The following is a 16,740-nucleotide window of genomic DNA, read 5'->3' as shown; positions in this document are numbered from 1 at the left end:
TAGATGGGATCAGGAGTTTTAGTTCATTTTTGTGAAGCAATTAAAATGCTTGATCATGTTAGAAGAGAGCTCTCTTGTTGAGGGTCTTGTGTACTGCGGATAAAAGATAAATGTTTTTAATATATTTTGACTGATGCTGGAGCTTGCTGTGGCAAAAAAATAGATTTTTTGTATTACATCTATCAAGCTTTATTTCGTAATAGAAGTAAGTGCATGGGAATTAAGGGCATTCTTTAAAGTTGATGTATTACCATTTATTTCTTTATTGGCTTCTGTGTAACGTCTGTAGTAAGATGCACTTAATGTGATATGCACTTACCAATGGCAAAGAGAACTATAAGCAACACACAGTAGCATGTTTTTCAGCTGCCTTTTAAATATTCTTTCTCCTTTTTCTTCTAGTCCCTTTTGTACAGACTTAGCTATTCAATAGGGAGATGGCAAGTAGATATTTTGGGGGAACTTTGGTGATTAACCTTGAATAGCTAGGGATCAGGCACTGATGCAGGACTGAGCAACTTTCATAGCAGTTTGAGTTCCTGTAGAAAACTCTAAGGACCTGATGCCAACCCTCCCCGCAAAAACAAAAAAACAAACAAGCAACCCTACAGGAAATGCCTCCTCTCCTCTGCGACTACATCATTTTTTGATAAGTATATGCAGTTGCATATATTTAAGACTGTTGCACTGCTTTTTGCATGGGAGCTCTAGCAATATTTCTTGTTGAATAAGAATGTGTATAGGGCTTCTCAGCTTATGCTTTCACAAGTCCTTAGAAACTCTAGTAAATATATTTTTCATGCTTCAGGTAGAATGTTAAAGTGCTGTATCCTAGCATATGTCTATTGTAGGACCTCTATGAATACTCTCCTCCCTGAATGAGAAAAAACATAAGCCATCCGAAGGACTGCAGCTTCACAAACGCAGTTGTTTTTTTTCCAAGTCAGCCCACCCCATGAAAACACAGGAAAAATGAGACACCAGTTCTGAAAGTTGAATTTCTCTTATTAGTAAACACATGCTTAAAAAAATGTGAACTTCTCATTCTGAGAATTCCTACGATGTTTCATTTCCACAGAATTGAAGTTTGAGAGAGAGAGAATTTAATCTGTTAATGCAGATTCTCTTGAGGTCCTAAGATTTTGCTCCAACCTTCTTTGTGGGACATCAGTACAATTCTAAACTAACCCTAGAGAACCTTCAGCCTACTGACAGGGAAGGGACCCAGAGTTATTTCTGGTTAATGAAATCCGTAGATGTTAACTTCTCTTAAGGGAGAGGTGTCGACTTCTGTCAAGTGAACCTTTCTTACTGTGGAAAAGGCTGGAGTAATAGTCATGGGCTAGGGACCATCTACAGAACAGGACTGGTGCCTGTTAGCATGTTATCCTTTTCCCATGACACGTTTACATGCTGGGGTGCTACTGGATTCCTAGGGCCATGTGAGAGCCCATGACCCTTTCCAGATGCATTTGACTAATAGTTTTGGTCTTTTCTTTCTGATATAGATCACTCCACAGCATTGTAACCTCTAAACTGTATTTATGCATTACTCTAGAAGACCACTAAGAACCCCTTGACTGTGCAAAATACAGTGACTAACATAATCAGCTGTTCTAGCCTTGTGGGGTGTATATTACATTTTATTATCCTTCAAGTTTTGCTAGTCTTCTTGGTACAGATGGTAACATTAGTTTTCCAACAGTTCAGCCCTTTGTGATTTGGTCATAGAGACCACCTCTCCAAGTATTCTAACCTTACCATTCAGATCAGCTGGGCTACTCCTGCTCTGACTCCCTAGATTTCAACTCTTTAAGAGAATGGCTGGTTCTCCATGTAAGGGATCTTTTCCCTTAAATTGTGCTTTCCATGGTAGTCTTACAGAGCACAAATGTGTTGACCTTCCTAGTTCAAGTTTATTTCTCTGACCTTTGCTGGAAAGTGTCAATTACATAGGATTCATTTGGGAGGATCATACCAGCTTGAATTATATACATTTTTTTTTTGTAAATTATCCCGATAAGACATCTTGTGGGGACCTTTTTATAATTTACAAAGTAAATAGTTAAACCAAATATGACACTTACATGATTTGATTAAGTAGTTAACAGGAAATCTGATTAACAGGTATAAGTTTCTGCAAATGAATTATCTTGACCAAAAATTATATTTTAAAATCTTATCATGATACACTTTTCAGGTTAGAGAATCCATATCAAATGCTTCAAAACTGGGTTGTTTATGTATGTACTGTAACAATCACCTATGTACAGCTATGGAAACAAGTTATTAAAAAAATTACTTTAAATAATCTCTACTTTCACTGAACTGAAAAGTCATCAGTACAGCTGTATGTAGTAATTCCTACTTGGAAAAAAACTCAGCTAAGCACAAGATCTACAACCTCCTAATAAGAATGCTGCAATACTTGAAACTTCTGTAATGAAGAATATTTACATAATTTTATACTATTCATTTTTGGTCTTCTATTTAGATTTTTTTCAACCTCAAGATTTCCAGAACATATTTCAGACTTGGTGAACTAATATGTGTGCTAATACCTATATCAATATACATATGTAACAACACACAAAGAAAAGCTTTTAGAGAGCTTTTTTGACAGCATGCAAGCAGTGGAGGCATTTTGTATTGTCGCAGTCTCTCATTGACTTCAAAGGATGTTCATGCAAGGATCTACATGGTTCAAGTATAAGTATGATTGATCACAACTGAGATGATGTATGGTAACATTATGCAGCAAGACCATAGAACCGTTTAGGGAAGAAACTGAATAATTACCATCAAGTACTTATTACATCAAGTACATCAAGAAGATTATTACATTCAAAGTTTATCCAAATGACCAGACCTATTGTCTGATATTGAAATAATACAGTAAATTATCATGTGCTGATGTAATGCAAAGTGGCACCTTCACCTGCTCAACATTATGTGAGAAATTCTGAGTACCATTTCATATAGGGCCACCCACTGAATCAGGAATACCACTTTGTACAACACCTACATTTTTCTTGTGAATCTTCTTTCCAAATGCTGTTTCATTTAAATAATGAGATCTGCAGAATTATAGCACAGCACAACAGCAAAACTGCTGAATATGCACATTTTGACAGACAGACAATATGATACTCAGTTATTTTGAAGAAGTCAAATTCCAGAGTTTGAGAATATTCTCTCTAGATTATAATAATCTCAGCAGAGCCAGAAAGCAATGTATGTCAATGTTATTGGTTCCATCCCTTTGTTACTAAAATCTTAGCAACTTCTTTGAGTTCCTGAGAAATACACCTCTGGCTTTTTCATACTGTGGTCTTGATCCTGCTTTTGATAGCAAGCAGGTATACTGGTGCACTTATGCAGAGCCCCAGTGAAATATTGCAATTATTACAAGCAGAATTAGGAGAAAATTTTGTAAAGATTTTAAAATGAGGGTGTAATTTAAAGGAGCAAAAGTACCTCTACTAACTCATCTTTAAAGGCATGGACTTTTGTAATATGCTGGGTCTTGTAATTGCTTCTCTTACCCTAAGTAATTGAAATATAAATTAACAACTTAACTCTGTGTTCTTACTTTGGCTCTTATTGTATATGCAAGCACACTTTCAAATATACTTATTTGCTAAAGTTCACTTGAAATATTTGTTTAAAGAATTTGATTAGAATAAAAGGCACTCTCTGTTAAATGTTTTTATGAAGCAATTGCCCATTTGAGTTCCTGACAGCTGACCTTTTGCAAAAGATTCACTGCTAAGGTATTCAAGTGTTAGGCAGGTAAAACAAATTTATCAGTTACTAGAATTTAAAACTGATTAAACTTTTATAACTTCCTTAGAAACTGATTAAACTTTTATAACATAAGTATTCATACCTTTTTCCATTTGACTGTCTTATTTGCAGTAATATAGACTATTTTCTGAAACAACAATGAATGCCGTTATTAAATATTTGATTGATTGATTGATTGATTTTTAAGTAACTATAGAATGAACCTGATGTGCATAGCTTAACAATCACACTACTAAAAGAGAGATGATGACCAGTAAGGACTGTATTCTTTATCATCTCTTTTATTTTAAATTCAGTCACCTGCAGATCGGTGCAAGAAAATCCATGCTGGAGATGAAGTGATTCAAGTTAACCACCAAACTGTGGTATGTATTATTATGTTCTCTGTAAATTGGAGATAGAGGTGCACTGGCACATCAGCATGTATGCACAAGCAATGTCTAGAATGTTTTCTATTTTGGTAAACTATTATTTTCAATATAAGTTGAATTTTCCCCTGAAAGCACTTAGTTTGTAACACATTCACAGAGACTTTGAGATAGAAAATGTACGATACTGGTGCTGAAACATGATCAGCTGAATATCTTAAGAGGTATTGTTGAACTAGTTTAGGTAGCTGATGTTTAGAATAAACTAGTGCATTTTCAAGTTGACCTAGGCTCTATCAATAGCAATAGCCTTGTTTTCAACGGTAGAGGCTTTGAATACAAGACTCAGATAACTGAGGTATTATTCTAGTTCAGGGTAAAGATCACTATTACTTGCTAGGGACCAGAAAACTTTAATTTTGAAATTAAATGAAATGTGTTCAATGTATTTTTTTTCCTAAAATTTAATTTAAATTTAATTTAAGAATAACAGTATATTCTAATATGCTGACTTAAAGTGAATGTTGTATGTCCTGGCATATAACATTTTTTCAAAATTGGATAAGTAAGTAAAAGCAAACTCTTACATGTGCTGGACAATGAGAAATAAGTCCCTTGGCATTGTTGCTACTTCAGAGTTTCATGTTAGCTTCTGGTGACCTTAGTTAGGACTGTTAACTACCACAATTAAAAGAATATATTTTGTATAGGGAAGTTTAATAACAAAAGGAATATAATTCTAATTTTAAAAGGAATAATTTGTTTTCCCTGGTGTAGGTTATTTGCTTTTCATTAAGAAAAGTGAAAATCAATATATTTTCTTAATTAAAAACTATTCTTGCAAGCAATTTAACTGACAAAAATGTTCCCAGATTCTGTTATTAATACAGCAAGCATTTGTTAAAAATATGTTTCTTTGTTCCCTGTAGGGCTCCATTTGCAGCTTTGGGCCTAATGAAATTGTACATCATGTCCCTTCCCCTGTACAAATTTTTTATTATACTTCATTATGCCCTCCAGCAACATTTTATATCAAATATAATGTACCTGAATGAAACTTAAGTGATGAGATGCTGTCTTTGCACTAGAGAATTTAAAAGGATACACTGAATCGGAACAGCATGAGCTGTAGTTTTTTCCTTGTTGTTTTTGATTTGTGGCATAACAGTTTTCATTGGTGCTATTGTTTTAAAATGCATGAAGTGATCCAGTGAAATGCCTCTAAACGCACAAACTTTGTGACGGTTTTTCTTGATTCTTTCAAAGTAGCAAAATAATTTCAATTTTTAAAACCTTTTCACATCAAACAAAGAGCATTAAAGGCCAGAGAAATGCCTTAAGTCTGTAGATTAGAATGAGTGATCTTACTAATAAGTTTAGCTGGGGTTGTATAGCAAAATTGCCTAGCTGGTTCCGATATTTCAGCCCTCTAAATAGTGTCACATCTGCACTGATAAGATCAGATTTTTTCTTATAACAGTAATAATAAGCAGGTAATAGAACAGGTCTTGGCGTGATCTTTTGTTACCTAGGAATCACATTTGAAATTTAAATTCAGTTGTAAAATAAGCCACATCCTCAGTTCCTTAAAAATGTTAATGTTTAGGCTTATAGAAAATAAAGTCCATTGTAGAACTAAGTATAAGGGAATTGTGGAACCAATAACCAATTACCATTTTACTTCATATCCTGTAATGTAGGTAGCCTGTGCTCTCTGTGATAGAATATCTGTGTCAGTGGGAGTCAACCTTTGTGACAGGTGTGAGACAAATTAGCTCCATACCCTTCCTGACTAAGTAGAAGTGGTCAAAAAAGCTCGAGGCTGAATCGATCCAATCTTTGCAGGTTTTTTTTAAACTGCATAGATTTCAATAAGCAAGTGAACTGACATTCACTTATCAAACAGGAAAAGGAGCCAGACTCCTGCAGTGGCCCATACAAATAGCCAGGGGCATGCCTGAGCAAGCCTTCCAGCCTGCTAGCCACTGCAGAGAACTGGAGCCCTCTGATTTCCCAAGCCGTGCCTCCTCCTCAGCTTCCCTGTGGACTGAGCAAGGGGTGTCAGGTGGGAAAACCCACCCCTCCCACCTGGCACCAGACCTCTAGTTGGAGGCAGCCTGGAGGTGGGGAGAGGAAGCTGGAACTGGGGGCTTTACTCTGCCCCACCCCCTCCAGCTGGGAGCATGGCTGGAATCTCCTAACCACTCCCACTTCTCAACCTCCCTGCTGGCTGAGGGAAGCCTGCACCTGGGCTTGGCTTCACCCCCAGAGCCAGGAACCACACCCCTTTGTCAGCTTCTGGGCTGGCTGAGAGCAGGAGGAGAGGCAGAAGTTGCTACTGGAGCTTTGCTGTGGTCCCCAGAACCAGGAGCCACACCCCTTCTCAGCCTCCAGGCAACCTGAAGGGAGAGAGATACCTGCAGCAGGGCCTTGGCTTCACCCCCCCTTCCCTGAGCTGGGAGCCACATCCCCCTCTCAGCTACCCTAGAGGCTGAGAAGGAGACATGGATAGGGGACTCCAGTCCTGCTCCCAACTCTGGGGGATGGAGCCAAGCTCTATCTCCTTCCAGCCAGCTGCTGGGTTTAGAAGGGGGCATGGCTCCTGGCTCCCAGCTCTGTGTATAGGCATCTCCTTCCCCTGCCTCTCCCCTCCCCACAGCCAGGCTGGAGGCTAAGAAAGGGTCTTGGGTCCCAGCTCTAGGGGCAGAGTCAAGCCCCAGTGTAGGCTTTCCCCCACCTGCTGCCCTCAGCTAGCCTGGAGGCTGAGAACAGGGCATGGCTCCTAGCTGCAGGCTCTGGGAGCAGAGCCAAGCCTGGATGCAGGGTTTTATCTTCCTCCCAGCCAGCCTAGAGAATGAGAAGGGAATGTGGCTCCCAGCTCTGGGGTACAAAGTTAAGCCCCCACTGCAGACTCCCTTCCCTCCCCAGGCCTGGCTGGGGGTTGGGTTTCCTCCTTTCCCTTTCCCCACTTCTGGCAGCACCCAGCTGGGGGTCTGGTGCTGGGCTGCCTCCTACTCAGCCACCTGAAGGAGTGATATAGTGCTCTGTCTAGGGAGCAGAGGGTGGAGCAGACACTGCTAGCTGAAATGGATAGCCCAGCCCAGGGCTGCAAATCATTATGAGATGGTGGGGGACTGTGAGTTAACTTGAACCGAGAGGAGATCTGAGACAGAAGTTCTATAAACCACTTTGACCTAAATCATTTAGGATACTACCTCCAATCAGGTTGAACTTAAACCAGTTTCAGCCATTTTGAAAGCAGTTTAAGTACACTGAACTTCTGTTCTGTTACAGGTTTAAACCAGTTTCTGATCACTTATATAGGTTTATGTGTAACTTCTGTCCCTAGCTCCTCAGAACAGGTCTTATCCCCTTCCCCTGCCTAATCTCTGCCTAATTCTCTGCTTTTTACCCTATGTGCCATTATCTACTGTACAACCTTTCCCCTCTTCAATCAGGTACATGCCAGACAGGTTGCCCATGTCACTTGTGGCACATGCTGCAAGTTGGCCACCCTAGCCTAATAACACTTTGCAATAGCGTGCTGAGCAAAAACCATGCTAATATGCTACTGTGCAGTAGGCTATTGCACAACAAGCAATACTGAAAACCCATGTGCTAACATTACTACACAGTAGTGTGAGTTACTGCACATTGATTTAACCGAGTACTAAACATAATTTGCAATAACTGTGATGCATTAATAAAAATGCACCCATTGTCTAGTTTGATACAAAACTAAGATTTTGTTGCCTCAACAATATGAATCAAAACAGTTGTCATTTTTGCTTCATACCCAGGGGTCTGCCCAAATTGAGGAGGTGGGTGGAGAATTTTACTGGCAGATTGCGGAGCTGGATGCCATTTTCACAGGCTTATCATGGCAGGGGTCACGATAAGCCCCTGCCTGTGATTAGCCAAGGAGCCGCAGGGGCCCTGATCCCCCACTGATTAGTTGAGAGGGGCTGTTAGTCATGTGGCCCTACCCCTTGCCACTGATTGGCTAAGAGGGCTGGCTGTCTGTCATGTGGCCCTGTCCCTCACTGCTGTTTGGTGGAGAGGAGTAGAGCCACATGACAGGCAGCCCTCAGCCAATCAGCAGCATGGTTGTGGGGGCAGCAACTACTTTGCCTGCTCTCCTTTGTGCCAGAAGCCTGTCTGCCCCCTTTCCCTCTGTTAGGCTGCATGGTCAGTAGGGCTATGCGAAATTTCACCACGTGTTTTGTTTCAAAGCTGTTTCAGCTTGTTCTGAGCTCGAAACAGCAAAATCAAAACAAAACAAAAGGTTTCAAAACAGCTTTGGAACTAAATGAAGGCACTCAAAACATTTTGAAACATTTCAAAACAGCTCGGTGGTGGGAGGCAGGGGAGAGCCAAGGCTGTGCTTCGAGTGGCTCTGCAGCCCCATGGAGCTCAGCCCAGTGGTGGGAGGCAGAGTGTAGGCCTGGCTCTCCCCACCTCTTGCCACCATGCTGAGTTCCATAGGGCTGGCGGAGCTGGTTGGAGCGCAGCCCTGGCTCTGTCTGCTTCCTGCTGCCTGGCTGCGCTCTGAGTGGCTCCACAGCCCCAGTGAGCTCAGCCCAGCAGTGGGAGGCCAAGTGCAACCCTGACTCTCCCCGCCTGCTGCTGCTGGGCTGCCCTTTGCCTCCCACCGCTGGGCTAAGCTTCATGGGGCTGCAGAGTGGCTTGGAGTGCAGCCTTTGCTCTCCCCTGCCTCCCAGCACTGGGCCAGATGACAGGAGGCTGCTGCTGCTGCCTGGGGCCAGCAGCAGCATCAGTCTTCCCTGGTGCTGGGTGCGGGCTGTGCCTGGCACCAGTCCCAGGCGGCAGCCTCCTGTCATTTGGCGCAGATCTGGGGGCTTGCACCCCCGGGAGGAGTCTAGCACAGCCCTGCAACCATCCCCGGGGGTGCGGGCCCCCAGATCTGCGCGCTGGATAACAGGAGGCTGCCGTTGCTGGCAAGTGTCACAAATTTTGCTTTTTGCAGTTTGAGGTGCAGTTTCTGAGAAACCTCTGCACCTATCTCTCTGATACTTAGCAGGCTTCATGCCTTCAGAAGGTGCTACTATCTCTGTAATTTTCTTCCAAATCAGGCAAGAAATGACAAAGTTTTAGGCATATTCCTGATTTCCTCATTATAGCCTATGGGCGAAGCAGTGAAACGGTTTTGCGGAAACAAAATGGGACAGCGCTTTGAAATGAAATGATGCAACGAAACACAGTCCCTTTGAAACAGCAAAATGGACATCAAAATGAAACGGTGGTGTTTCACACAGCCCGAATAGTCAGGCTACACCGGCTAGGAGGAGTGCTGCCTCTCACTGGGGAGCTAGCAATTCATTTTCAGTAAGCATTTTTTTCCCTGCAGCTTTTGCAGACATTGCCTGATTTCACTAAATCTGCAAAATCATGATTTGAATAGGTCCCTATTCATACCCAAATAGCTTCTTCCTGTTTAAAACATTTTAAAATGAGTAATACTTCCCTGGCTGGCAACTATGCATTTTTGCTGCAAAGGAAAATCATTTTATGGAGAAGACTGGACCAGCCACCTGGTTAGCTTAGTGGTGTGTGTGTGTGTGTGGGGGGGGGGGGGGGGGTTATTGTATTTTGCCTCATATTCATTTTGAGGAGCAGCTATTTACAACATGAGAAGCATGCTTCATCCTCACTGTAGTACCTTGAACTCTGGTTCACTATCAGTAGATTCTGTTTTTGTGTTGTTATGTATATGATGTTACAGCTCCCCACTTATGGTCAGAGTCTGTCTTGCTTGTTACTGAGGAAAGAACATTCCCTGCCCTGAAGAGCTGTGCCATCAACTCTAAGGAGTCATTTTTCTTTGGGGGAAAAATATAAATAAATAAAGAATAAAAAATCCAGCTCACTTCCTCTCATGTTGGATGCTTAGAATTCTGATGATGATACATACCGAATTTCTTTAATTTGCTATGTGCATCTATTTGTTCTCACTTTTTATACTGATGGGAAGTTGGGACTGTATTCTGTTTTTCAGATTTCTCTGGAAACCAGCTCTGACCCATCCATTTATCAGTCCTATGAGCTTGTTGCACCCATCTTGAAAATGTAACAAGTGTTAGTACAGGATCTTCATAAAGTCCTTGTGCACTTTTAAACTTTAATAATGTAGGTCGTAGGTATGACAGAAACAATCTGTAAACAGCATTTAAAAGTGAATTTATTAAAGTTTTAGGGCAACTAGAGTACACAATGCTAGACTTCATAAGTAATAACAAATGTATCCTTAAGTAAGATGGACCTCCATGCCACTATGCTCTGAATGTACGATGGTTCCTAAACAACATTTTCCCAGAGAAGTGGATAGGCCGAGGTGGACCAGTTGCTTGGCCACCTTATTCACCTGACCTGTCACTGTTAGACTTCTTTTTATGGGGATATGTTAAAAGTGTAGTTTACTTGTCAAAACCATGTTCTTTGGTGGAACTTAGGTCTAGGTTCCCCAGTACAATTAGTGCAGTAACTCAAAAGCAACTTGGAAACATTTTCAAGGAGTTGGAAGATTGGATTGAGCACTGTATCATGATGGGTGGTGGTGATGTTGAAATCTAGCACTGTGTACTCTAGTTGTCCTAAAACTTTAATAAATTTGCTTTTAAATGCCATTTACAGATTGTTTCTATCATACCTATAACCTAAGTTATTAAAGTTTGAATGTGCACAAGGACTTTATGAAGACCCTGTATAACTCTGTAAAGATTTAGCAATAAAACTATAGACAAGTATTATTAGCCCATACTTAGCATCAGTTTGATATCATAGATTGGGAAGCCTAAGCCCAGCATTATTTAAAGATCCAGCTTAGCTTTGGCATAAATTTAAATATTAATCAAAATATCCAAGAATAATTTTTACTGCTGCTTTTAAAAATCAAGTTAATATTAGGTTATCAATTCTAATTGTCCTGTTTCAGTAGAGGGATGAATGTATATTTGGGAAAGGACAGAGAATATATAATTCAACATTAATGGCTAAGTTTTTACACAATCAGTATTTTTGATATTGAGAGAGCGTCTTCTTTGGAAATGATCACTGATTTTAAAGTAAACAGTATGACAAAGTAGCAAAGCAAGATAAATGACTGATCCATGGTTATTTTCATGATGCATGTTCCAGTCAATAAGTTCTATCACTGGATGTAAACTATTCTTCATTTTTTGAAACATCCACTAAATGCAAGTGCTGGTGCTTTATCCATATGTTAATTTAAGCTGGCAGTAATCAAAGCAGGTCATGATTTTTTTTAGGCTATGTTGCTATGAAACATGCATAATAAGTTGCTTCCTAGTTTTTGCTGGCATGGTCACTGGAGTTCAAATATTATTACATTAAAATAAATTTTAAAGAAGCTTAGAAAATATGGAAATATGACATTTAATAAAATTTCCTTTTTAAATTGCAGTTTACAAAGGGATCTAAGCAGATGCATGACAAATAGATCCAAGGAGGTGATACTTCCCCTCTATGTGGCATTGGTCAGATCTCAGTTGGAGTACTGCGCCCAGTTTTGGGCGCCATACTTCAAGAAGGATGTTGATAGACTTGAGAGGGACTAGAGGAGGGCCACTTGTATGGTTCGGGGCTTACAGGACAAGTCCTACGAGGACAGACTGAGGGACCTGGAGCTCTTCAGCCTCCACAAGGGAAGGCTGAGAGGTGATCTTATGGCTGCCTACAAATTCATTAGGGGGCACAGCAAGGGATTGGAGCTACCCTGTTCACCAGGGTGCCTCTTGGAGTAACAAGGAACAATGGTCACAAACTGACAGAGAGTAGACTTAGGCTGGATATCAGGAAAAACTTCTTTACAGTAAGGGTGGCCAAAATTTGGAATGGGCTTCCAAGGGAGGTGGTGCTATCCCCTACCTTGGGGATCTTTAAGAGAAGGCTGGATAGGCATCTGGCTGAGGTCATCAGACCCCAGCACTCTTTCCTGTCCAGGTAAGGGGGTCGGACTCGATGATCTGTTGAGGTCCCTTCAGACCCTAGCACCTATGAATCTAACAGTTTTCCAGCAGTGCAGCATATTCTGTTTGTGTTGCAGACTTTGTTTTGAAAATGATTCTTAGAGTGAAATGATTAGCTTTCCCAATGAAATTCAGAAGGATTTGGACACTATATTCCTTAGGCTTGTACAAGGATATATTCCTTGCTGGGGTCACTTGATCCCAGCTGACTTCCCGCCTATGACTGGGAGGGGGGCTGGACCTGATGATCTCTCGAGGTCCCTTCCAGCCCCTAATGTCTATGAAATCTGTGAACTATTAAAACAACAGCAACACAACATCACCTAAGCAATGGAGAATGTGTGTAATGTACACGTACTTGACTTCTTTCATACACATTATTCATGAATGTATCTTATATGAATACAACCTTCCTTTAATCAACCAGAGTTATAAAAGTCGCACCGTTGTTACCACTTAGGTGAGTGATTTTCTTTGAAATTTTGAATTTTGTCTGTGTTAAAACTATGTTGTAGGGTTGCAAAAGAGAAATCAGTGAAATATGTACACTAATAGCCCTGAATAGTTGAATAGCTGATGGTTTTTTATAATAATTTCCTGTGAATTGTTAGTAGTTTCTATAATTTGGAAGCGTCTTTGACGTGTAGTTCAATTCACGTGCAATGCAAAAATCTGTATTTTATGTTTCATTAATAACCACAAGTCATCAGAAAATGTCTGCAACAGACCATTACAACTGGATATCAGAAAGAATCTGCAACTCTAAATAAAGTAGTAGATTTCCTCATTTGGTATCTGATGCTCTGCATGTGTGTATTTCATATAACTGCAGCTGAAATTCAAACATGGAACCACACAGATAATCATATCTAGTTTTGACATAGTAAATTAGTTATGCAACCTTTGGTTCTGTTGGCTAAGCTAATGGGAGTTTGGCTTTGAAAGTTTCTTCATATCTTTTTACAGAAATCTTTCTAATTCTTACTCATATATCCATCATGGTTTAGAAGACTTTGATCCAAGTGTATATTATCCTCATTTTTTCTTTCATTTAAAATTAATGTTTAGTGTTTTTTAGCATCAGAGATAAAGTACTATATTTCTTATTCTTGCCCAGCTAATCCTTCATAACTTTAAAGAAGGGTGTTATTTGCTTAAATTCAGTGCCCATTGCTTCCCCCTTTACTTGAACAGCAGTACTGCATTAAGCAGTAGCTCAGAAATGTTCGGAGGAATCTCTTCTGAGACTTCAGTGTAATCTGTATGATAGAGAACCTTTCTTAGAAGGTCATAGTACATTTGAGCATTGGGAACAAAGCCACACACTTAATCTGAAATGAAGAAATTTCAATTAATTTTTATTCTTCTGGATAAAGATTAAAGTAATATTACGCATAATTGCTTTGTAAAAATATTTAAGGCTAGAAATACCATATTTCAAGTATGAACAGAAAAGAATCCTTCCTGTTGAGAAGATAATAAACACCTGACAGTAATTAATGCTACTACACAGGGTGTAATAGAATTCATTTTTATATTCCCCTATACCTTTTCAATTACTGAGGTTAGTTTTTTGAGAAAAAATAATGGATCTATATTTTAAGCTGCAGAGTTCCCTTTCCAGGTGTACTCACTACAATTGTTGATCCAGCCTGCTGGATTATTCTTGCATGCCTGTAGCACTTTTCTCATTTGTTTATAACAATATGTGTTGTATGAGCTGAAAGAGCACCATTAGCTATTTAGTTTTAAGAGCTTCATTTTATTTAGTTGGTCTACTGTATCAGTAGCAAAACAGCTCTGAAATTTTCTTTTTCAATTCCTCCCCAAGAAAGCATGAGTTTCTTTTAGTTTTTCTCTAAAGACATGTGGTGCACACCTAAGCTTGGTTTTCCTGAATGCAAATGTTTAAGCTCTGCACCTTACAGGCGTGGCCATGAGGGAAATAAAAACTATAAAGAACTTAGTTCCCCAGATGGGCTATTGCGGGAGTGTCTGCTCAAGAGTTCTCAACAGGAAGACTGTACCTCTGTCAGCCATTAATAAACTGTGTGAAAGAGAGGTTTTCTCAGAAGCTACTAGTATCATTTGAACTTTGGGAACAAAGCCACTCACTTAATCTGAAATGGTTGCAATTAAAAGCCAATTTGGCCAAAATATCCTTGATTTCAGAGAAGTAAAAACATGTTTAATTAGCATCTACTTCTTTATTTAAAAGTAAATTTTCTAGTCTTTTCTCCTCCTGAAAATAGCCTTGAACTCACTAAATGATACAGTTATCACTAAAGTTCAATTATATGGGCTCTGCTTTGCCACACGTTTTTAGGAAAGATGATTCAGGTTAATATACCAAGCAATTACATTTCAAACTGTTCTGAAAATCTATGGCTGTGGACAGAATTGGCTTGATCTTAAGAAAACCTCTTGTTGTAGCAAGGAAGTTTTCAAGATTGTTCAAAAATTCTAAACGCTAAACCAGCTTTACTTAATGGAACTGGTTTTGTAATTCACTGCTGAATTATAGTGAAATATAGTGTCTTCAGGCCTTGGTCACCGATTTTCTTGCCCAGAATACTGAAGAACTTCAACTTAGAAGAATTATGTTATAATTTATTTTATTTTTCATATATAGATCCCACCATATCTAAAACATTTAGGGTGGCTTACAATAAACAACCCCCAGATAGGAACACTAACTCTCCCATCCCCACAGCTACCACGTCTCTACTAAAATCCTCAACAAGCAAACCCTCCCACCAATCCCAACCATGCCTTCTAACCACCACTGAAATCCAGTTACAAGAAACCTTTTCCCAATACTTCCCAATCTCTTCCCCATTCCCACTGTCCTTGACTCAACCCCAAGGGAAATAATCCCACCTTCCTTCAATGTCTCCTCCAAGTCTGTATCCTCTCTCCTACAAAGGGGCTGTGGCTATCACCTCTTCCCCCAGCAAACGCAATGAATACTAAATTCCAAAGAACCCTAACAAGAGAGTTAAAAAAGAAGACACTCCATCCTGGCCTCAGTCACTGATGAAGGACAACACCAAAGGGCACCCTTTAGTACTGCCCTTTGGTGGTGCCCTAGGACAGCACTTGCCCAATGAGACCTTGTCTCTGTAGAGCCTACAGGCTGGCTTGGTCTTTCTTGTTTTTTGGGTGGCTGAGTTGGTGCCTGGGTGTGTTGCAAAGCGGTCAAGAATTTGGGATAATTTTATTATTTGTTTCTTAGTAGAAACTGAGTACTTTCATATAACTGTATCCAGAAAGAGGTGTTACTACTTGGCTCACACTCCTGGACTGATCTGTACTTTTCAAGAACAAAAGATGCTGAGTACACTTGTGACAGCATGGCATTCAGCTGATGTAATTTGAAGAGTAGGGTGGCAATGATGGTCTTATGGAACATAACTGAGGTAGTCTCCTCAAGGATAATGTATTTGATGGAATCTGACCTGTCATATCTAGTAGTAGTAGTAAAACCCATTTGCTTGTCAGAAACTCTGGAGGTAAATCATTTCTTTTGGAGGGAAGGCTTAATGCTGTGCTATTGTGCAGGGCAGTAGTCTCACACCTGCCTTCAATGTGGTACACTTTTAATAGAGTGATGGGATCTTAGGCCCATCCTGTTCAACCCTTGAGTGTGTATGCTGTACTCTTCACTGAACTTTTGTTTTCATTTTATCCTGAGATGCTTTGGGCAAGGTTAGAAGTGATGTTAGATGCCCAGATACCATTTTAATGAGTGTAAATGCCATTACATACAAGATAAGTGGTATAATGTACTTAAAAGAAACTAGGGAGACTGAGATTGAGCAGTAAGTAGATATGAAAGCTCCAGAATATAGACCAGAAGGAATAGAACAGGGCCTGATCCACCCTGTGGAACACTTGGGTCTGGCCTGCAGATGTAGGGCTCCAACAACATTCAGTGGTGGAGAATGTTTTCTGCGGGTGCTCTTCCCATGTTGGTGTGGGAACAAATGTCAGCTGCGAGTGCTTTTCAGGTTCAGCTGGGGAGAAAAGTGGCAGGGTCCTAGTATCCACCTATCTATCTGCCTCTGGCCTGAGGTGGGTCATTCTGACCCACACCCATAAAAAGTTGCTTGCTCCTGCTGTAGGGGACAGGATTATGAGCACTGGCCTCAAACTTCAGTGCTGGACATTTAGGTTCAAAATTAGGAGGAACTTTCTGACTGAGGATGATCAGGCATTGGAACAGGCTACCTAGAGAAGCTATGGCATCTTCTTCCCTGGAAATTTTCAAGAGGAGCTTAGATAGACAGTAGCCTGGGGTGGTTTAGTCAGGGATGATCCTGCCCTGCGCACATGCAGGTGATTTGATGAAGACCCTTCCAGCCCTCTGATGCTATGATTGTCAGTAATATTAATGGAGACACTCTTGTCTCTCATTCAGTATATGAATAGAGCTTAGCATGCATACTATGATTACACTCCTGGAAACTTTCACTTTCAAATAAGATGTAAGACTGAGTCCTGATTGCTTGTAGTCATTCACATGACTTGTCATAAACTTATATTTCCATTTATAGATA

The 16,740-nt window shown here is 40.3% G+C and overlaps 1 protein-coding gene across 10 annotated transcripts in view; it reads left to right on the top strand.

The window, feature by feature from the left end:
• Window positions 1-16,740, top strand: part of CNKSR2 (connector enhancer of kinase suppressor of Ras 2) — a 361,202-nt gene that overhangs the window by 165,950 nt on the left and 178,512 nt on the right. For 9 of the 10 annotated variants that reach the window (XR_016444124.1, XR_016444125.1, XM_090062378.1 and 6 more), the window contains one exon: window positions 4,104-4,172. The exons of the other annotated variant lie outside the window; for it this stretch is intronic. Coding sequence is in view for 7 of the 9 variants with exons in the window: in XM_090062378.1 (XP_089918504.1) it covers window positions 4,104-4,172 (69 nt within the window). In the remaining 2 variants the exon portion in view is untranslated. The remainder of the gene's footprint in view (window positions 1-4,103; window positions 4,173-16,740) is intronic. 10 annotated transcript variants of the gene reach the window in all.

The sequence above is a fragment of the Crocodylus siamensis genome, chromosome 1 (genome assembly GCF_052110815.1).
Source record: "Crocodylus siamensis isolate JL-2025a chromosome 1, ASM5211081v1, whole genome shotgun sequence".
In the NCBI taxonomy this organism is placed as follows: Eukaryota; Metazoa; Chordata; order Crocodylia; family Crocodylidae; genus Crocodylus; species Crocodylus siamensis.
Note: the sequence above shows the minus strand (reverse complement) of the source record. Positions and strands in the feature narration are given on the sequence as shown.